The 15,054-nt window shown below is 35.2% G+C and overlaps 2 protein-coding genes across 2 annotated transcripts; one reads left to right on the top strand and one right to left on the bottom strand.

Moving 5' to 3' along the window:
• Positions 1-587: 587 nt before the first annotated feature.
• Positions 588-10,800, top strand: gucy2g (guanylate cyclase 2g; the record flags this gene model as incomplete). The annotated part of the gene is made up of 22 exons (XM_083557400.1): positions 588-1,018; positions 1,162-1,510; positions 1,928-2,052; positions 2,510-2,689; positions 2,798-2,942; positions 3,057-3,192; positions 3,276-3,379; positions 4,729-4,895; positions 4,981-5,121; positions 5,244-5,327; positions 5,438-5,542; positions 5,670-5,741; positions 5,828-5,996; positions 6,724-6,879; positions 7,092-7,269; positions 7,419-7,559; positions 7,660-7,852; positions 8,509-8,683; positions 8,777-8,875; positions 10,271-10,362; positions 10,432-10,533; positions 10,684-10,800. The coding sequence occupies exons 1-22, from the start codon at positions 662-664 to the stop codon at positions 10,798-10,800; spliced, it is 3,387 nt and encodes a 1,128-aa protein (XP_083413526.1). The 5' UTR covers positions 588-661.
• Positions 10,801-11,064: 264 nt separating this feature from the next.
• Positions 11,065-13,936, bottom strand: tectb (tectorin beta). Its single transcript, XM_083555836.1, has 10 exons — positions 13,447-13,936; positions 13,153-13,343; positions 12,836-12,987; positions 12,659-12,731; positions 12,289-12,392; positions 12,077-12,160; positions 11,779-11,941; positions 11,582-11,660; positions 11,468-11,500; positions 11,065-11,233 (listed from the first exon to the last, which is right to left on the bottom strand). Exons 1-10 carry the CDS (start codon positions 13,511-13,513, stop codon positions 11,169-11,171), a joined length of 1,011 nt encoding a protein of 336 aa, XP_083411962.1. The 5' UTR covers positions 13,514-13,936; the 3' UTR covers positions 11,065-11,168.
• Between the last annotated feature and the right edge of the window lie 1,118 nt (positions 13,937-15,054).

Consider the following 15,054-nt stretch of genomic DNA (forward strand, 5'->3'; position numbering starts at 1 on the left):
GAAAAAGAGCAAAAAACTAATAGACATTCAATACATTAATACACCTACATATGAGTTTTGACATGAGCGAACATTTATTGATGAACAATTTCAACAAATCTAATGAATGTTTAAATACCAATTGCATTTACAACATTAAACAGACTACTTTATCCAGAACAACTTGCACATGTAAGGCCTAAGTAAATACCCTTCAAATAAATAATAAATTATAAATAAATCCAAATAGAATGAAAAGCAACAGCCAGTTGCAGTTCTGAAAATAGTTTGTTGGTCAAACATACAGTACATTATATAAAGAAGATCAAAACATTTTTTTTTTTATTTAGAAGAATTTTAGATTTTTTTTTTTTGTTTAATTTTAGTTGCGACAAATCATGCAGCCAGCTGTGTTTTAAATAAATTTGTGCTCTCTCTTTCTCAAAATCTCTCTCTCTCAAAAATTACTAATATTTTGCAGTAAAAGCACTGGCCATTAAAATCATGAAAAAACATTTCTGTCAAATCATTATGCTGACTACAGTGAAAACTTTACAGTAAAGAGTGCTAACAGAAGCTTGATTAAAATTAATTTCCCTTAGGAAGAGAAAGGCATACTACGTCATCCACACAGCCTTTAAATCCCCCCTGATATTTCTCTGGCAGTATAGTTGGGATTTACATGGACAAGATGGAAGGAACAAACTCTAAATCGACCGAGGTGAGATGCTTACAATTTTTATTGTGTTTTACATTACTCAACCCCATCTTTTGCAGCCGTACCAACAAGCTGTTGGTAGGATTCCAGGCTCCTCGGAACTTATCCTATCCATTCAGTGCCTTAAAACTGGGCTCTGCCATACAGATTGCCATAGATAAAATTAACTCTAACCCATCCTTTGTTGAAAATTATACTCTTGACTTTGTGTATGTGGACACTGACTGTAAAGCAAAACTTTCACTTGGAGCATTCATTGATCAAATTTGGAAGGGAAATATATCAGCGCTCTTTGGGCCACCTTGTCCTGAGGAGGCAGAGGTAAGTTTTTCATTCTAATGTATATTCTTTCAAATTGACCAACATTATGAGGCTTGATATTATTTAAGTAATAATGGAGTATTAAATGCCAGTTGCCAGTGCCAAGATAGTTAATTGTGTCATGATCTGGTCGTATGCCCTAGGTCACTGGACTTCTTGCATCCACCTGGAATATCCCAATGTTTGCTTTTGTTGGTCAAACAAGCAAAATGGATAATAGTCTTATTTATGACACATATATAAAAATTGTACCTCCACTTAAAAGAGTGGGACAAGTTTTGCTCAAGATACTAGAGTACTTTGAGTGGAAGAATGTTGGTATAATTGGAGGCGGTGCAGACACAAACACGTGGGACAAAGTGGATGGACTTTTAAAATCTGTGGAACAGCAACTCCAAGGCAAAGTAACGGTGACAAGCAGCATCAAGTTTAATATTGGTGATCAGGAACTCACTTATAAGAATGTGAAGCATATCTCCAAAGTTGCAAGAGGTAACAGCTAAATTATTAAGAGTACTAAATGTCTACCTTTCATAATAGTTGGGATCAAGCCAGTGTAGTGGAGTTTGCTCTTAAGTAACACCAGCCTGTGTGACAATACATAGTTACAATACATAACTGCCCTTGTGCCCTTATGGTGTGTCCATTTTCGCTTCAATAAGTGGTGCAAGTTATCTGTACTGTGAATGAGGTTTTTTTATATAGCTGTGATAACACCATTGACTTCAAAGTTAACCTTTTGCCACCTCATATCAATGACTGATATTATTGCACCTTTTAAGAACAGTTTGTATATCTCTTAATGTGCCCACTGTGCATGAGACTAATAGGCTTTTTTATAACCTATGAATATGTTATTTAACACAGTTTACTTATAATCAAATTCCCTTATAACTGTCTCTTTTGCAGTTATTATAGTATTAGCTAATGCTGAAGACTCCACTAAGCTGGTGATGGAGGCTGACAAACAGGGCTTGATGAGTGGAGAGTATGTTTTTCTTCTGATTCAACAGTTTGAGGTCAGTGGCAATGTGGTGAGTAACCTGCAAGAGACAAAGTCAAATTAAGTTAATCACTCTAATCTTGTGCTTTTATCCTTATTATGTATTATTATGTAAACGTTTTTAACACAGAATTGTATTATTATAAGCTGTTATAATTTGATAAAATGGAGACTTACCTTTTGACCTTTTGAAAAGCATGACCATCTAAAATATGATACATTAAATGTGCATCAAGTATAATCCTTGAAATCTCATGTGCATTACTAAGAATTATACTGTACTACAATGAAAATAATAAAATATTTATAAGAGAAAAAAGCATATGTCCAGATCCTTACACAGGTCCTGGGAGTTTAAAGGGTTTCAAAGAAAATGCTCTTGGTGTCTTTTGCCTTCTCATAGATATTTACAGTAAAAACTTTATTCAAAGCAAACTGTAATAAGAAATGTACTTCTGTTCAGCCTCATTGATCTTTCTTTTTACTAGGAAAACCTGCTAAAAACTGCAATGAATGGCAACAGTCAAAAGACACTAAAAGCATTTGATATGGTGTTTGTCCTTGCTGAGAAATCTTACGAAGGATATGATTATTACGACTTCTTCGAACGTGTACATGAGAGGTTGAAAGGGGCCCCTTTTTACAGCAATCTTTCTTCAGACAGAGAAGTAAATGTTTACCACAAAACACATAGACACAAAGATTTCTCAATACAAGGTCTCATTTCACTGAAAGATCATGTACTCAGAACTGAAAATTGCATATTTACCTTGAAGGTAAGCCCTTATTCATGCTACCTACATGATGCTGTCCTGCTTTATGCCATGGCCCTTAAAGAGGCTCTCAAAGATGGCAAAGATCTACATAATGGGCGAGATGTTCTTCAGAAGCTCAAAGATAAAAACAACATTAGGTTTTATGGTAATTCTTTGTTGAATATTTAATCTAATTTAATTTATGCAACAACATAAAGTCTTGATCTTTTGAACACCTTTATGATTTAGACTGAAAACCTGATGTAAATTATCTTTACAGGAGCCTCAGGTTTTGTACACTTTGATGAATATGGAGAGAGGAACACAGACTATTCTTTACATGACTTGCAACTACATGAAGGCGTTGTAAAATTTGTCCCCATTCTAACCTTTGACAGTCATACAAAAATAATAAAGTAAGGCAAAATCTTCAAGCTTTGTGGCACTTCTGGCTCAATGTGAAACAATTTATGTGAATTTTACATTATCTTTTTTGTAGGACCACATCAAGGTTTTCTTCAGTGATCTGGCCTTTAGGGAAAATGCCAACAGATAACCCAGAATGTGGTTTTGACAATGAACTCTGTGAATGGCTAAACAGTGGTATGCACAATTATTGTATTACATCAGGGGTGGCCAACCAGTCAAAGACCGAGAGCCACATTTTTTACTGTGTTACCGCAAAGAGCCACATCATACACATGGGCACACATGAACATCACCCATCCCTTTCTCTTACTTACACACACACACACACACACACACACACACACACACACACACACACACACACACCCCTCTGCTCAGCCAGATTTATTGTAAATGTCACACACCAACATAATGACAGAAATTGACTCCTACAGTTCTAAGACCACAGGACAGTCATTTTCAACAATGAACATTGTGTGCACTGTCTCACACACAAACTCTTAGTTCAACCAAGTCCACAAACAAAAATATAATAATTTACAATAGAGTTTTTCTTTTATATGCATGTTACTTAGTGGGACTTTTGGCATTCCTTGCCTTGAACAATACCCTTCAAAACTGGCTCGTATTTCGTTGTTGCCACTCGAAGCAATTCTTTCACATGGGTGTCAGTCAGAACAGATCGATGCTTTGATTTCACGTGTTTCAGGGTAGAAAACACAGACTTTGTGTGTGGTTTTTTTTATGTGCGTGTTTACTTCGCTTGAGTTCAATACGGTATTTTCGTCAAATGCGCACGCGCGTGAGATGAATATACCGCAGGGGTGGGCAATTAATTTTTACAAGGGGCCACATGAGAAACCTGAATTGTGTCAGAGGGCCACACCAACGATAATATTTTAGGGATGCACTGAAATGAAAATTCAATTCAAAAGTCAATGAAATCCACAATTTTTTGTGTTATGCATTTTGCCTCGGCACCATCACTGGAAAACTTTCCTGCCTTTTCAAAAACGTCCACTAAAGACGGAGTGCGCATGCTCGGATTGACTTTACTTTTCTGCGCCGCGTTCTTCTCATATTTAAAATGGCAATCGGGATGTTTGGATTTCAGGTGATAAATTAAACCCGACTTGGAGAAACTCTTTGCAGATACACCCCCTCTTGACATTTCAGCATTGCATGTTTTGCAAATCGCTATCCGCACACCGCAGACATGTTGGCTCTTATCCAGGTAACCGTGTGCTGGCTGCGCTTTTTTTATTGCGTCATTACAATTGTGTTTCGTCTGATATACCGCCAAGTTTCCCAGTAGGGGCAAGCTCATTTAAGTCTTAAAATACCGTATTGAACTCAAGCGAAGTGAACACGCACATGAAAAAACAAACAAACACAAACTTCGATATGAACGTAAGAGCCGCGGGTTGGCCACCCCTGTATTACATTATTGTGTTTAAATGTCTACACTATAGTGCAAAACTTGAGGTAGTTCATTGACAGTATCCTTTTCTTTCCCGATGCAGAAATCTATCTGGTGTCATTATTGGTGGCTATGCCACTGCTTGGAGTGCTAGCAGTGGTCCTGATTACATTCCTTACCCTGCAGAAGACCCGCCTGCAGACAAAACTAGAGGACTCCAACTGGTGGCTCCTTAACTACAGTGAAATAACTATTCTCTCAGAACCTAAGGTTGGAAACAAAGTCCATAAAAAATGAAATACTTTGACCAATATGATATTTACATCATTTACATTAATGTGGTTTGGGTTTTTAGGGAGGACAGGCGTTATCTTTAAATACAACTCCTAGTAAAAGTGGAAGTGGTGGCTCGCAGACCATGATCTCTGCTAATAGCTTTGGTTTAAGGGACAAGAATGGCAGGGAGACCATCTATGCAACAGTCGGACTGTACCAGGTACAATCAGTCAAAGGGTATACTTCAACATTGCAGGTTAATGACACCATTTTACGATTCAGAAATATTTTCAAAAGATCCATATTTTGAATTGTAACACTTTTAATTTCATTTTGTCTAAGGGAAATCATGTGAGCATCAAATACTTAGACAATCAACTTCTGCGTGACGTCAAGAAGCCGTCTATTATTGCTGAGTTCAGTGTGGTAAAGACAAATATAATAGCATGTCATTTAAATTCTAATCTTATTACTTAACATCGTAAAGGATCTCCACTAATATATTGCTTAAATTTTGTTGATTAACGTTTTTCCAGATGAAAGAACTTAAACATGAAAACTTGGTCCAGTTTTTTGGAGTTTGTAATGAACCCCCTAATGTCTGCATAGTCATGCAATACTGCAAAAAAGGCAGTTTAAAGGTATATATTATATTTTGGCTTCAACCTGCATTTAGCCTAATGTCAATAAATAAATGTATTTATTCTGACAGGAAATTTATGTAAACAAATGTTATTTATGTGGTGTGTGTTGTCCCCTTAATATTAGGACGTTATCAGAAACAATGAAATTGACTTAGACTGGATGTTTAAACTATCCTTTGCGTATGACATTGTCAATGTAAGTAATAATTTAAGACAGATGTTTTTGTTATTTGTGTGCAACTCATGCATTGTTTTTAAATTGTTCTTGTGCTTTCACTACAGGGTATGGAGTATCTACACAGGAGCAGTCTGAAGTCTCATGGAAATTTGAAACCAACCACGTGCCTAGTGGACAGCCGACTGCAGGTCAAAATTTCAGGCTTTGGATTGTGGGAATTTAAACACGGCACCAAACACAGACTGATCCCACTTGAGAACCCAAAATATGAAGGTACTATCAATAATGGGATTCAGTGACATGCTGGAACAGTCAACATTTAAAGGTTCTGGCAAGAAGAAGTTGGCATCGAATCTAAAATTAACTAGGATGTTCAACTTATTTATTGCTCAGGAGCTCCTGGTACCATAACTCCAACTGTATTAGACTGTAAAAAGACATTACTCAAAATCAGACACTCTGGAACTCATGACATTTCCCACTCTCCAGTGTTTGTATTGTGGTTTTTATGGTTTATACCATATATATATCTCACACTCTTGGTGTCACCCAAATGAGGATAGGTTCTCCTTTGAGTCTGGTTCCTCTTAAGGTTTTGTCTTTATACTATCTAAAGGAGTTTTTCCTGGTCACAGTTGCAGGCTTTCTCATTTAGGATAAATACACATAGTTCACTTATTACATTTTTTTTTTCACTTCTCTAAAGCTGCTTTGAGACATTGTCCATTGTAAAAGGTGCTATCAAAATAAGCTTGAATAGAATTGATATTAAAGATGGACCAAAGCTTCCAGGCTCCAGACCCACCTCGACCTTGACCAGTATTAAGCAGTTACTGTAGACGAACAAATCAATCGTTTCATTAAATAACATAATTTCTATAAATGTTTTTGCACTCTTGATGTCACTATGTGATGATAATGGGAAAAAGTCAATTAATAAATGTACAAAACATATATTCCAAGTGTTATAAAATCATATACGTGCTTAATTTCTCCACAGAGTTATACTGGAATGCTCCAGAGCTTCTGAGAGAAGCACACCTTCCATTCAATGGTACTCAAAAAGCAGATGTGTTTAGCTTCGCAATAATCATGCGAGAATTAATCTACAGCACAGAAGAGGGACCCTACCATGATATACAGTTGGAGCCAAAAGGTATTCGATATTTTTTTACCTAAGTGTTTAACCTAATCAGACAAGTGTTTTACCTAATCAGAATTTTAGAATGAAGAGTATCATGTCCTCATTAAAATAGATTCAGTTGGAGTTCTGGAGAGTTTTGGAGAAATAGAGTAATGAGAATTAATGGAGAGGTTATAATGATGCTTATAAATAGTCATTATGTTTATTATGTGGTTGGTATTTAGAAATCATCAAGCAGCTAAGGGCACCTCTAGCAGGCGATCCACTCAGACCTACTCTGTCTGCCCAGATGTGTGACGAAGCTTTAATAACTCTTTTAAATGCATGTTGGAGTGAGAATCCTGACAAAAGGCCCCCTTTTACCTCTATTAGAAGAAGCCTGCGAGAAATCAGCCCAGACAGGTACAAGCACAAAATCATGAATATAAAATACTAAGCTCATTCGTTGTATTTTGAATTACAATGTATTTTAAATAATTGAATAAAATACTGTGGTCATTACTAAACTGCTTGTTTTTTGTTTTGTTTTTTTATTTATTTTTTTTATTTAGCAATGCTAATATATTGGACAATATGGTAAACAAGCTGGAGAAATATGCTAATCACCTAGAGGAAGTGGTGGAGGAGAGGACTAATCAGCTCACTGCAGAAAGGAACAGAGCTGATAAACTTCTCTCTAGTATGCTCCCCAGGTAACAGAGATGTATTTCAATTCTTCCATTGCATAGATAATCTTAGTTTTTTTCTTTAATAGATTACTAAATATTGTGCATAATCTTTTTCTCTACACAGATACATAGCTGATCAGTTAATGTCAGGAAAGCCAGTGGAGCCCATGAGTTATGACCTGGTGACTATTTTCTTCTCGGACATTGTGGGCTTCACCACTATGTGTTCAGTCAGCTCAGCCCTAGAAGTTGTGACACTTCTCAATGACCTCTACAGCCTGTTTGATGATATCATCAAACTCTATGATGTATATAAGGTACATAACACACATCTGTAGCGGCATTAGAAATAATAGACAATGTATACAGATTCAGCAGTTAGTATTAATTATAATGTATTATACTTAACTACTTAATTATACTGAACATGTTTACATTTTTAAAGAATTTTATGAGTAAGCAGGAGGGATGGATTTCCATTACAATGGTGGTACAAGTAAAAGGTGTGAACCCATCCCTAACCTCTCTAACTTTTTCACATAAATTGGAGCAAATTCATGAGCATGAGAGCATGTTTGTATATACTTATTGCATTGTTAAAAGCCACATAATGATATTTATTATATTACAATGATCTCTGTGCAGTCTTCATTCTGCATCTACACAATGCACCTTACATTGGTATAATCAATATGCTACTGTTTTTGGTCCATTATACCTCAATTATATGTTGTACTTTGTACTTCCTTTTGCACATCAAAATAATAACCTATTATTATATAATATATTTTCTTATATCTTCAATTATCAATTTTTATTTATTTATTTATTTTTATTTGATACCTGTAGACCTTTTATTAATGCACAATTTAATAGTGACTGATCAGGTTTTGATTTCACTGCAAGTATTCTGCATATTTGTGTACATACATGTTTGTGACTAATTAAAATCTTGAATCTCAAATTTTGTTAGGTGGAAACTATAGGAGATGCGTATATGGTAGCAAGTGGGCTGCCTATAAGTAATGGCACCAGGCATGCTGAAGAAATATCTATTATGGCCCTTCATTTCCTCAGTGCCATTAAAAGATTCACAATCAGACATTTGCCCAATGAAAAGCTATCTTTACGGATTGGGATCAACTCTGGTATTAGTAGCAACTTCCATTGCTTATTTTAGACATCTGCTTTTTTATTCCTTAACATTGATAATATTGAGTTACTATTTTGCCTACTAACAGGCCCAGTGGTTGCTGGTGTTGTGGGAACAACAATGCCTCGATATTGTTTGTTTGGAGACACAGTGAATACTGCATCTAGGATGGAAAGCAACAGTATCCGTAAGCAATAAAATCAAATGTACTTAAAAACTTTATTTGTCAAAGATTTATACTGCAGAAAATTACCAATGATTAAACCTGCCTCTGGTTAATAAAACTGTTTCAAGAAAATAAACTGCCATATATTAAGAATCAACTTCAGCAGTATTGACATAAACCTCCAACCCTTGTCAAAATCAAACAGTTTGGTCCAAATTGACATAATATACTGTAAAGTACAGTGCAAAAGTGTTGCACATGCAATTCTTTAAAACAAACATGCCTTCAAAAATAACCACATTATAATTTTTTTAAATAAGTACAGGTAGTCGTCGACTTACAACCTATGAAACTTACGACCATTCAACTTTACGACCACAATCGCTAGCCGCGGCGTACGTTTTTTTTTTTTTACCAGCTTCCAGCATCATTTCACAGTACTGTACATATAGCCTACTCTACTTACGACCAAATCGTGTTACGACCGATTTGTCGGTCCCAATTGTGGTCGTAAGTCGACGACTACCTGTATCAAAATAATTGCTATAGAGAGTAAACAGTACAACACCCATATCACCTTTATCACCATTTGATATAAACTTACATCAAATCTCATTTACCAATTGTTGTGTCCACAAAAACATGTGCTCTGCCTATTTAAAGAAAAAGCTGTTTATGGTCAAAATTGGAAACAGAAACCATTATACACTCTCACTTGCAGTGTTTTTAAAATTCTGTTCTAGGCTTTTAGTCATTTTTTTCTTCAAAGTCATCTTTTATATAAAAAAAAATGCATGAGAGAAATCAAACATAAAAAAGCAGACAATTAAAAATGAATAAAATTGAATACATTGAGTTTTAATATTGATATAAAATTGTGTCTTAAACACCTCCCCAGCACTCTGTGTCCAGATCAGTTAAAATTATTCCTTTAGTTAAAAAAAGACCTAATAAACTGATTCTTTAATTTTCTATAATGAATTATGTCATCACTAAACCCTATCACGTGAATGTTACTGTAGATATTCCTATGTCTGGGAATATCTACAGTTGTTTTCTGTTTTTTTGTAATTGCTTATGCTACTGCTCTTTTAAATAATCTCCCCTGTATCCTTATCAGTAATTAAAGCAAATATAGAGAGATTAAAAATTCAAGTTTTTTATTTGGCATAGAACTATGTTTGTGAAAAAAATCACTTTTAAAATTGTTTAATTCAATTAAATATAAATCTTTAAATGAATCTTTCTAAATGTACTTTAATTACTGATAAGAATAAGCATTTTTTATTTATTTACCCATGAATTAACACACATGGCAAAGATAAAATTGATGAATAAAGAAATTATTATTGGATTTTTGTTTGTTTTAAAACCATACACTTTGATAAATAAGGGTCACTGAATATTTCCTTGCAGCACTGAAGATTCATATCTCCCAAAGTACTGCTGAAATCCTAATGAAGATTGGCTCTTATGAGCTTGAGGAGAGAGGAGACATTGAGCTTAAGGTATACTGCTGACACCATTATTTGTTTCAGTTTGCATGAATGGAATTTTATGTTGGTGCCTTTACTAAGGGAAAGGGGTTACAGAAGACTTTCTGGTTACACAATAAAGTGGATCTGAAGTTTCCAGTCACACCGCAGCACTATGATGTGAAACCAGGTCCGGAACCAGAGGTAATAGAAAATCTCATCTAATGTAATGTGCAAAACTGTGTACAAAACAATGCAAACTTGCAGTGACTGTAGAGACTGAATACATTTTAAGTCAGGAATTATGTTTATATGACAATAATTACTGTTCTTATTTAATACATTTCATTGCAGGTGACATATAAACCAAACATCAGCATTGATATGGAGAGTACAGAAAAAGAAAGAACACAAAGAATGCATGCCGATAAAATACCTGGTGCTTACACACTGACTGTTCCTGATATCTAGACTCAACTCGTTGGATTATAACAGCACTACTTTATGACCAGAAAAAGTAAACATAAGAGGCACTGTTAAACAAATGCCTTTATAGGTTATTTCTAATCAAACCAAAACAAAGTGTAGATTTTTGTTTTTGCTTTAGTAAGATGTCACATCTTGATTTTATTGTAACGTTTCACATGAAAGAAAATTTAAGAAAAATTCAAGATGCAAGCCAGCGTTTAGGAGGAAAGTGTCTTACACTCCCTGAGACACTTCTATGGCTGTTTGTGTGTGTGTGTGTGTGTGTTTGGGTGGGTGTGTGGGTGTGTTGATTAAAGCAAGACTGTTTTGAACAGTAAGCACATTTTATACCCATCCACACAAAACATCATTTACAAACTGGTATAACGTAAAACTGCATTAAGCAAAAACACACACAACATGCTCAGGAATGTTCCTATGAAAAGAAGAGTAAAAGCAGCTTTAATTTCCATAGATGTACACTAGTTTTCAAATGTCAGATAAATATAATGAGACACAACTGTATAGATATAAATTATTCAGTTAATTTAGCAATAATAATGTGCTGAATTTAAATAAAATTCTTACCAAAGTGGTTGACAAGTTTAACGATAACCATGCAGAATTGTGATAAATAATAATTAAACTTCTATTAGAGCATTTAAGGTACCTGCAAGATGAGTGTAACTGGAAGAATGTTGTCCTGCAATTAAGCAGATTTAAGAAACAGTAAGTCAACACAAAATAGTTTTTGCTCTTTTAAACTATGGAGAATAATTGTTACCTTTAATTTGAAATTCCATTGTCAAGACCCCTCCATGTGTATCGGGTGCAGATTTGGCACTCTTTGATGTACATGGAGTCTTAATAGGGAAGTACAAAAAGGACTCAGAATTAAAAAACATATAGAGAATCAACATCTGTTTCACATTTCAACAGCACATACTTTTATGCGGCACATATTTGCTTTTTTATGCTTACCGGCTGACAGTAGAGCTTTTCACCATCACATACTTGAACCTCACAGTGAAGCCAGACAGTGGACACTTTCTCTAGTCGTTGAAAGCGGAATGAATTAAACTTGAACATTGAGCGGCTGTCTTTGGCATTCTCAAATATGGTCACCGTGTTATCTGATGAACAGCTGCACTCAAAGAACACAAAATAGTTGTATTAAACAAAGAGCAAACTGACAGTAAAAATGTGTAATATATATAGGCTCAGTTCATTTTCTCTATTAGTGTTCTTTTGATTATGCATGAATGGTATACAGATATACCTGTTGAGAATTAAACTCCATCTCTTCTTGTCTGTTGAATAAGGAGTAGGTGTTGCCCAGCAATTTGTTATAACCACTTTGAATCTGTAAAAGTGGATTAAGGCATTTGTGTGATATAATTATAATTGTAGTTTTTTTTATATATAGATGGAGTTCGATATATATGATTTAGCGTACTGTATAATAAAATCATAAAAGCCGGGAATGCATACCTGTTACTCAGTCCTTTTGCTTCGATGCCAATAAAGACCTCCGAGCCAATTTCTGATGTGTCAATCACATATGGAGCATCTTTAGCATAAAGGAACTTTGAGTTCTACAGACCATACAGAGAAATTTCACCTTCCATTTGCTTTCATCAAAAGTACTTCTAATACTTCATCTAAGCCTTGAAGTAAACTTCCTAATTTTAGTGTAAGTCACTGAAACACTATTCTAGCTCGATGCCACATAAAACGATCAATAGCCTTAAATATAATGTGAGATTTTCATTATAATCCCAAACATTCCCATTTATTAATCAATATTGTTTCAACTGTACACTTAAGGACAACTTCATGTAAGCAATAATGCAGTACTCACTGTGAACACGTTCATAGACAATTGAGACTTAAAAGAGCCTAAACTCCCATTGTTGACATAAACTGTTGCCACTCTGGAAGAAGCAGATGATTTAGTAAAAAGGCTGCAAGTCCTTGGGTCAGAATGAATTCTTCTACCTACTGCTACTGAAAGGATAGTCAATGTAATAGGGTCTACCTTTGACTAAAGACTGCATTGTTGACCAAGTAAGCTGCCCTGTATGTGCAGCTAAAGGTGTAGTTCACCGGCTGGTTCCGTACTGTGAGTGAGGAGTCATTGGAGACTATAGAGTTGTAGAAAATGTACTTTGGGTCTTTGCCTCCAACATACTGGTCAGAAGAAATGTATGATTTAACAAATTGAAATGAAATCACATGATTTGTGCTCATCTGATTCAAACCATAAACCGTTAAGTTTGGTATAGCATTGTATTGTGGATGGTTTTGGCTGAGAGCTATTTATGTAGTTATTATAGAACTATTGGAAAGTTTCACCTCAGATAAAGTGGAACAGTATGAGAGATTCTTAGGAGTGAGATCAGGAATGGTAAAACGGTAGAATCCTGGCGTATTGACGCCTGTGTAGCACACACCACCCAAAGACAGCTGCCCTATTTCCCACCCATATGGGCACTCGGGCACATTTGCAATGATGGCATTCGGGAAACAGGAAATCATGACATAATCTTAAAATAAAAACCAAACAATAATACGTCAAATTGTAGTACAGTTGAAGTTCTTTTAACTTGCTCAATTTAATGGAAATATTTTGATGGCTTGTATATCTACCAGCTTTTTGTGGAGCACAAGCCCATGATGCAGGGAGAAGAAAAAGAATTAGAGCAACTAAAGCCATTTTATACACTGCAAGGGAAAAAAGAGATTAAAACAGGATTCTGAGATACACATAAGCTTATTATTAATGTTTCAATTTAATTACAACAAATATGACTACATAAAAAAAATCAAGAGTACAATACCAGTGCTGTAGCACAGAGGAAAGATGTGTTGGGTTCTACCACATTGTGAAGATCTCAAGTAATCTTAATCAGTCCTGACAGAGCATAGGTGCCACAGAGGCTGTTTTATATTCACACAGGCAGGCATTAACCTCCCTTTATTTCGCTGTCTGCCAGTCTGGTGAGAGCATTTGGTGATAGCATTGTGAACCACAACACAAAAGCTTTCTTTGCTTGCTAGACATTGACTTTTAAATTAACAGTCTCTCAAGGGAAGCCCATTTTCTCTTTATTTAACATATCTTCTCTTGTCTACAACCTTTTTTATGTCCAACACAATACATGATAGTTCTTATTAAACAAAACAGTTTAAAGTTGTGCAGTGAACATCATTTGCAGAAGTCATTGCAGATTTCTATACTTTAATGTCTGGCGTTGACTGACAGATCTAAGAAGTGATGGGCAAGAGTAAGGGGTGCAGTTGGATACCTTACACACTCACACTACGTTACATAATGGCTTTCAATCAGATGGAGGAACAGGTGCATTAGTCCACTCTTAACAGTAATTTAAAGCATCCCACCTTCTCCAGTGTTGTTTAATGGAATTTGGGGGGTACAGAGTCATCAAGGTCACTCTTATTCAACTTTAGAAAAAAAGGATGAGGGTGATTACCAAAAGCAGGGCTCTATTACCAATGTCTTCAGTCTTTATCTCAAAGTGAAAAGATGGACTGAGCTAAACAGACCTGCAAAGACAATGCCAAGTTTGTCCTTCAAAGACACGATTAGATAAGAAGCTCTTAATCTTAAAATGCAACTTAATTTAAATAAAATTAATAAAATATATGCCAAATCTAAAATTTACTAAATCTATTCCAGTATTAACACTAAAATTCTGAAAATAATTTTATTTCTATTCCATGTTTGCGATTTAGGTTCAACTTATCTATATGTTAGAGGTATGATTCCCTTAACAGCATTTTTTTTTATTTTTTTATTCAGCAATAGGAAAATAAGCATAAGTAGCAAAGCTACAGTTTGAGATCATGTTTCAGACTCAGAAGCAGGTACACTAAGAAAAGTTCCTTTTATACTTAAATTGCACTTCTCTTTTGTGTTTAAGGACAGAACTTATCCTCAGTTGACCTTTCATTATTTGTGGGAATAAACAATGCAACAGGTCATTCGGTTCACTTTAGTCACACGAATAATTTAGGGTTCAGGGATAATTATTTGTGCTTAACAGCACAACTATACATGCAGGAATGGTAGATCAAGATCATATCATATAAAACTATAAACACTATGTGAACAAACCATGCCGCCTATTTTACCTTTGCAAAATATTACTTTGCATCACCCACAGTCATCTACTGAATAAACATGAGAAACCCCAGACCCACAGTGCTGGGGTAAGAGGATAGTTTTGTGCACAT

Source organism: Silurus aristotelis (assembly GCF_946808225.1).
Source record: "Silurus aristotelis genome assembly, chromosome: 12".
Classification (NCBI taxonomy): domain Eukaryota; kingdom Metazoa; phylum Chordata; class Actinopteri; order Siluriformes; family Siluridae; genus Silurus; species Silurus aristotelis.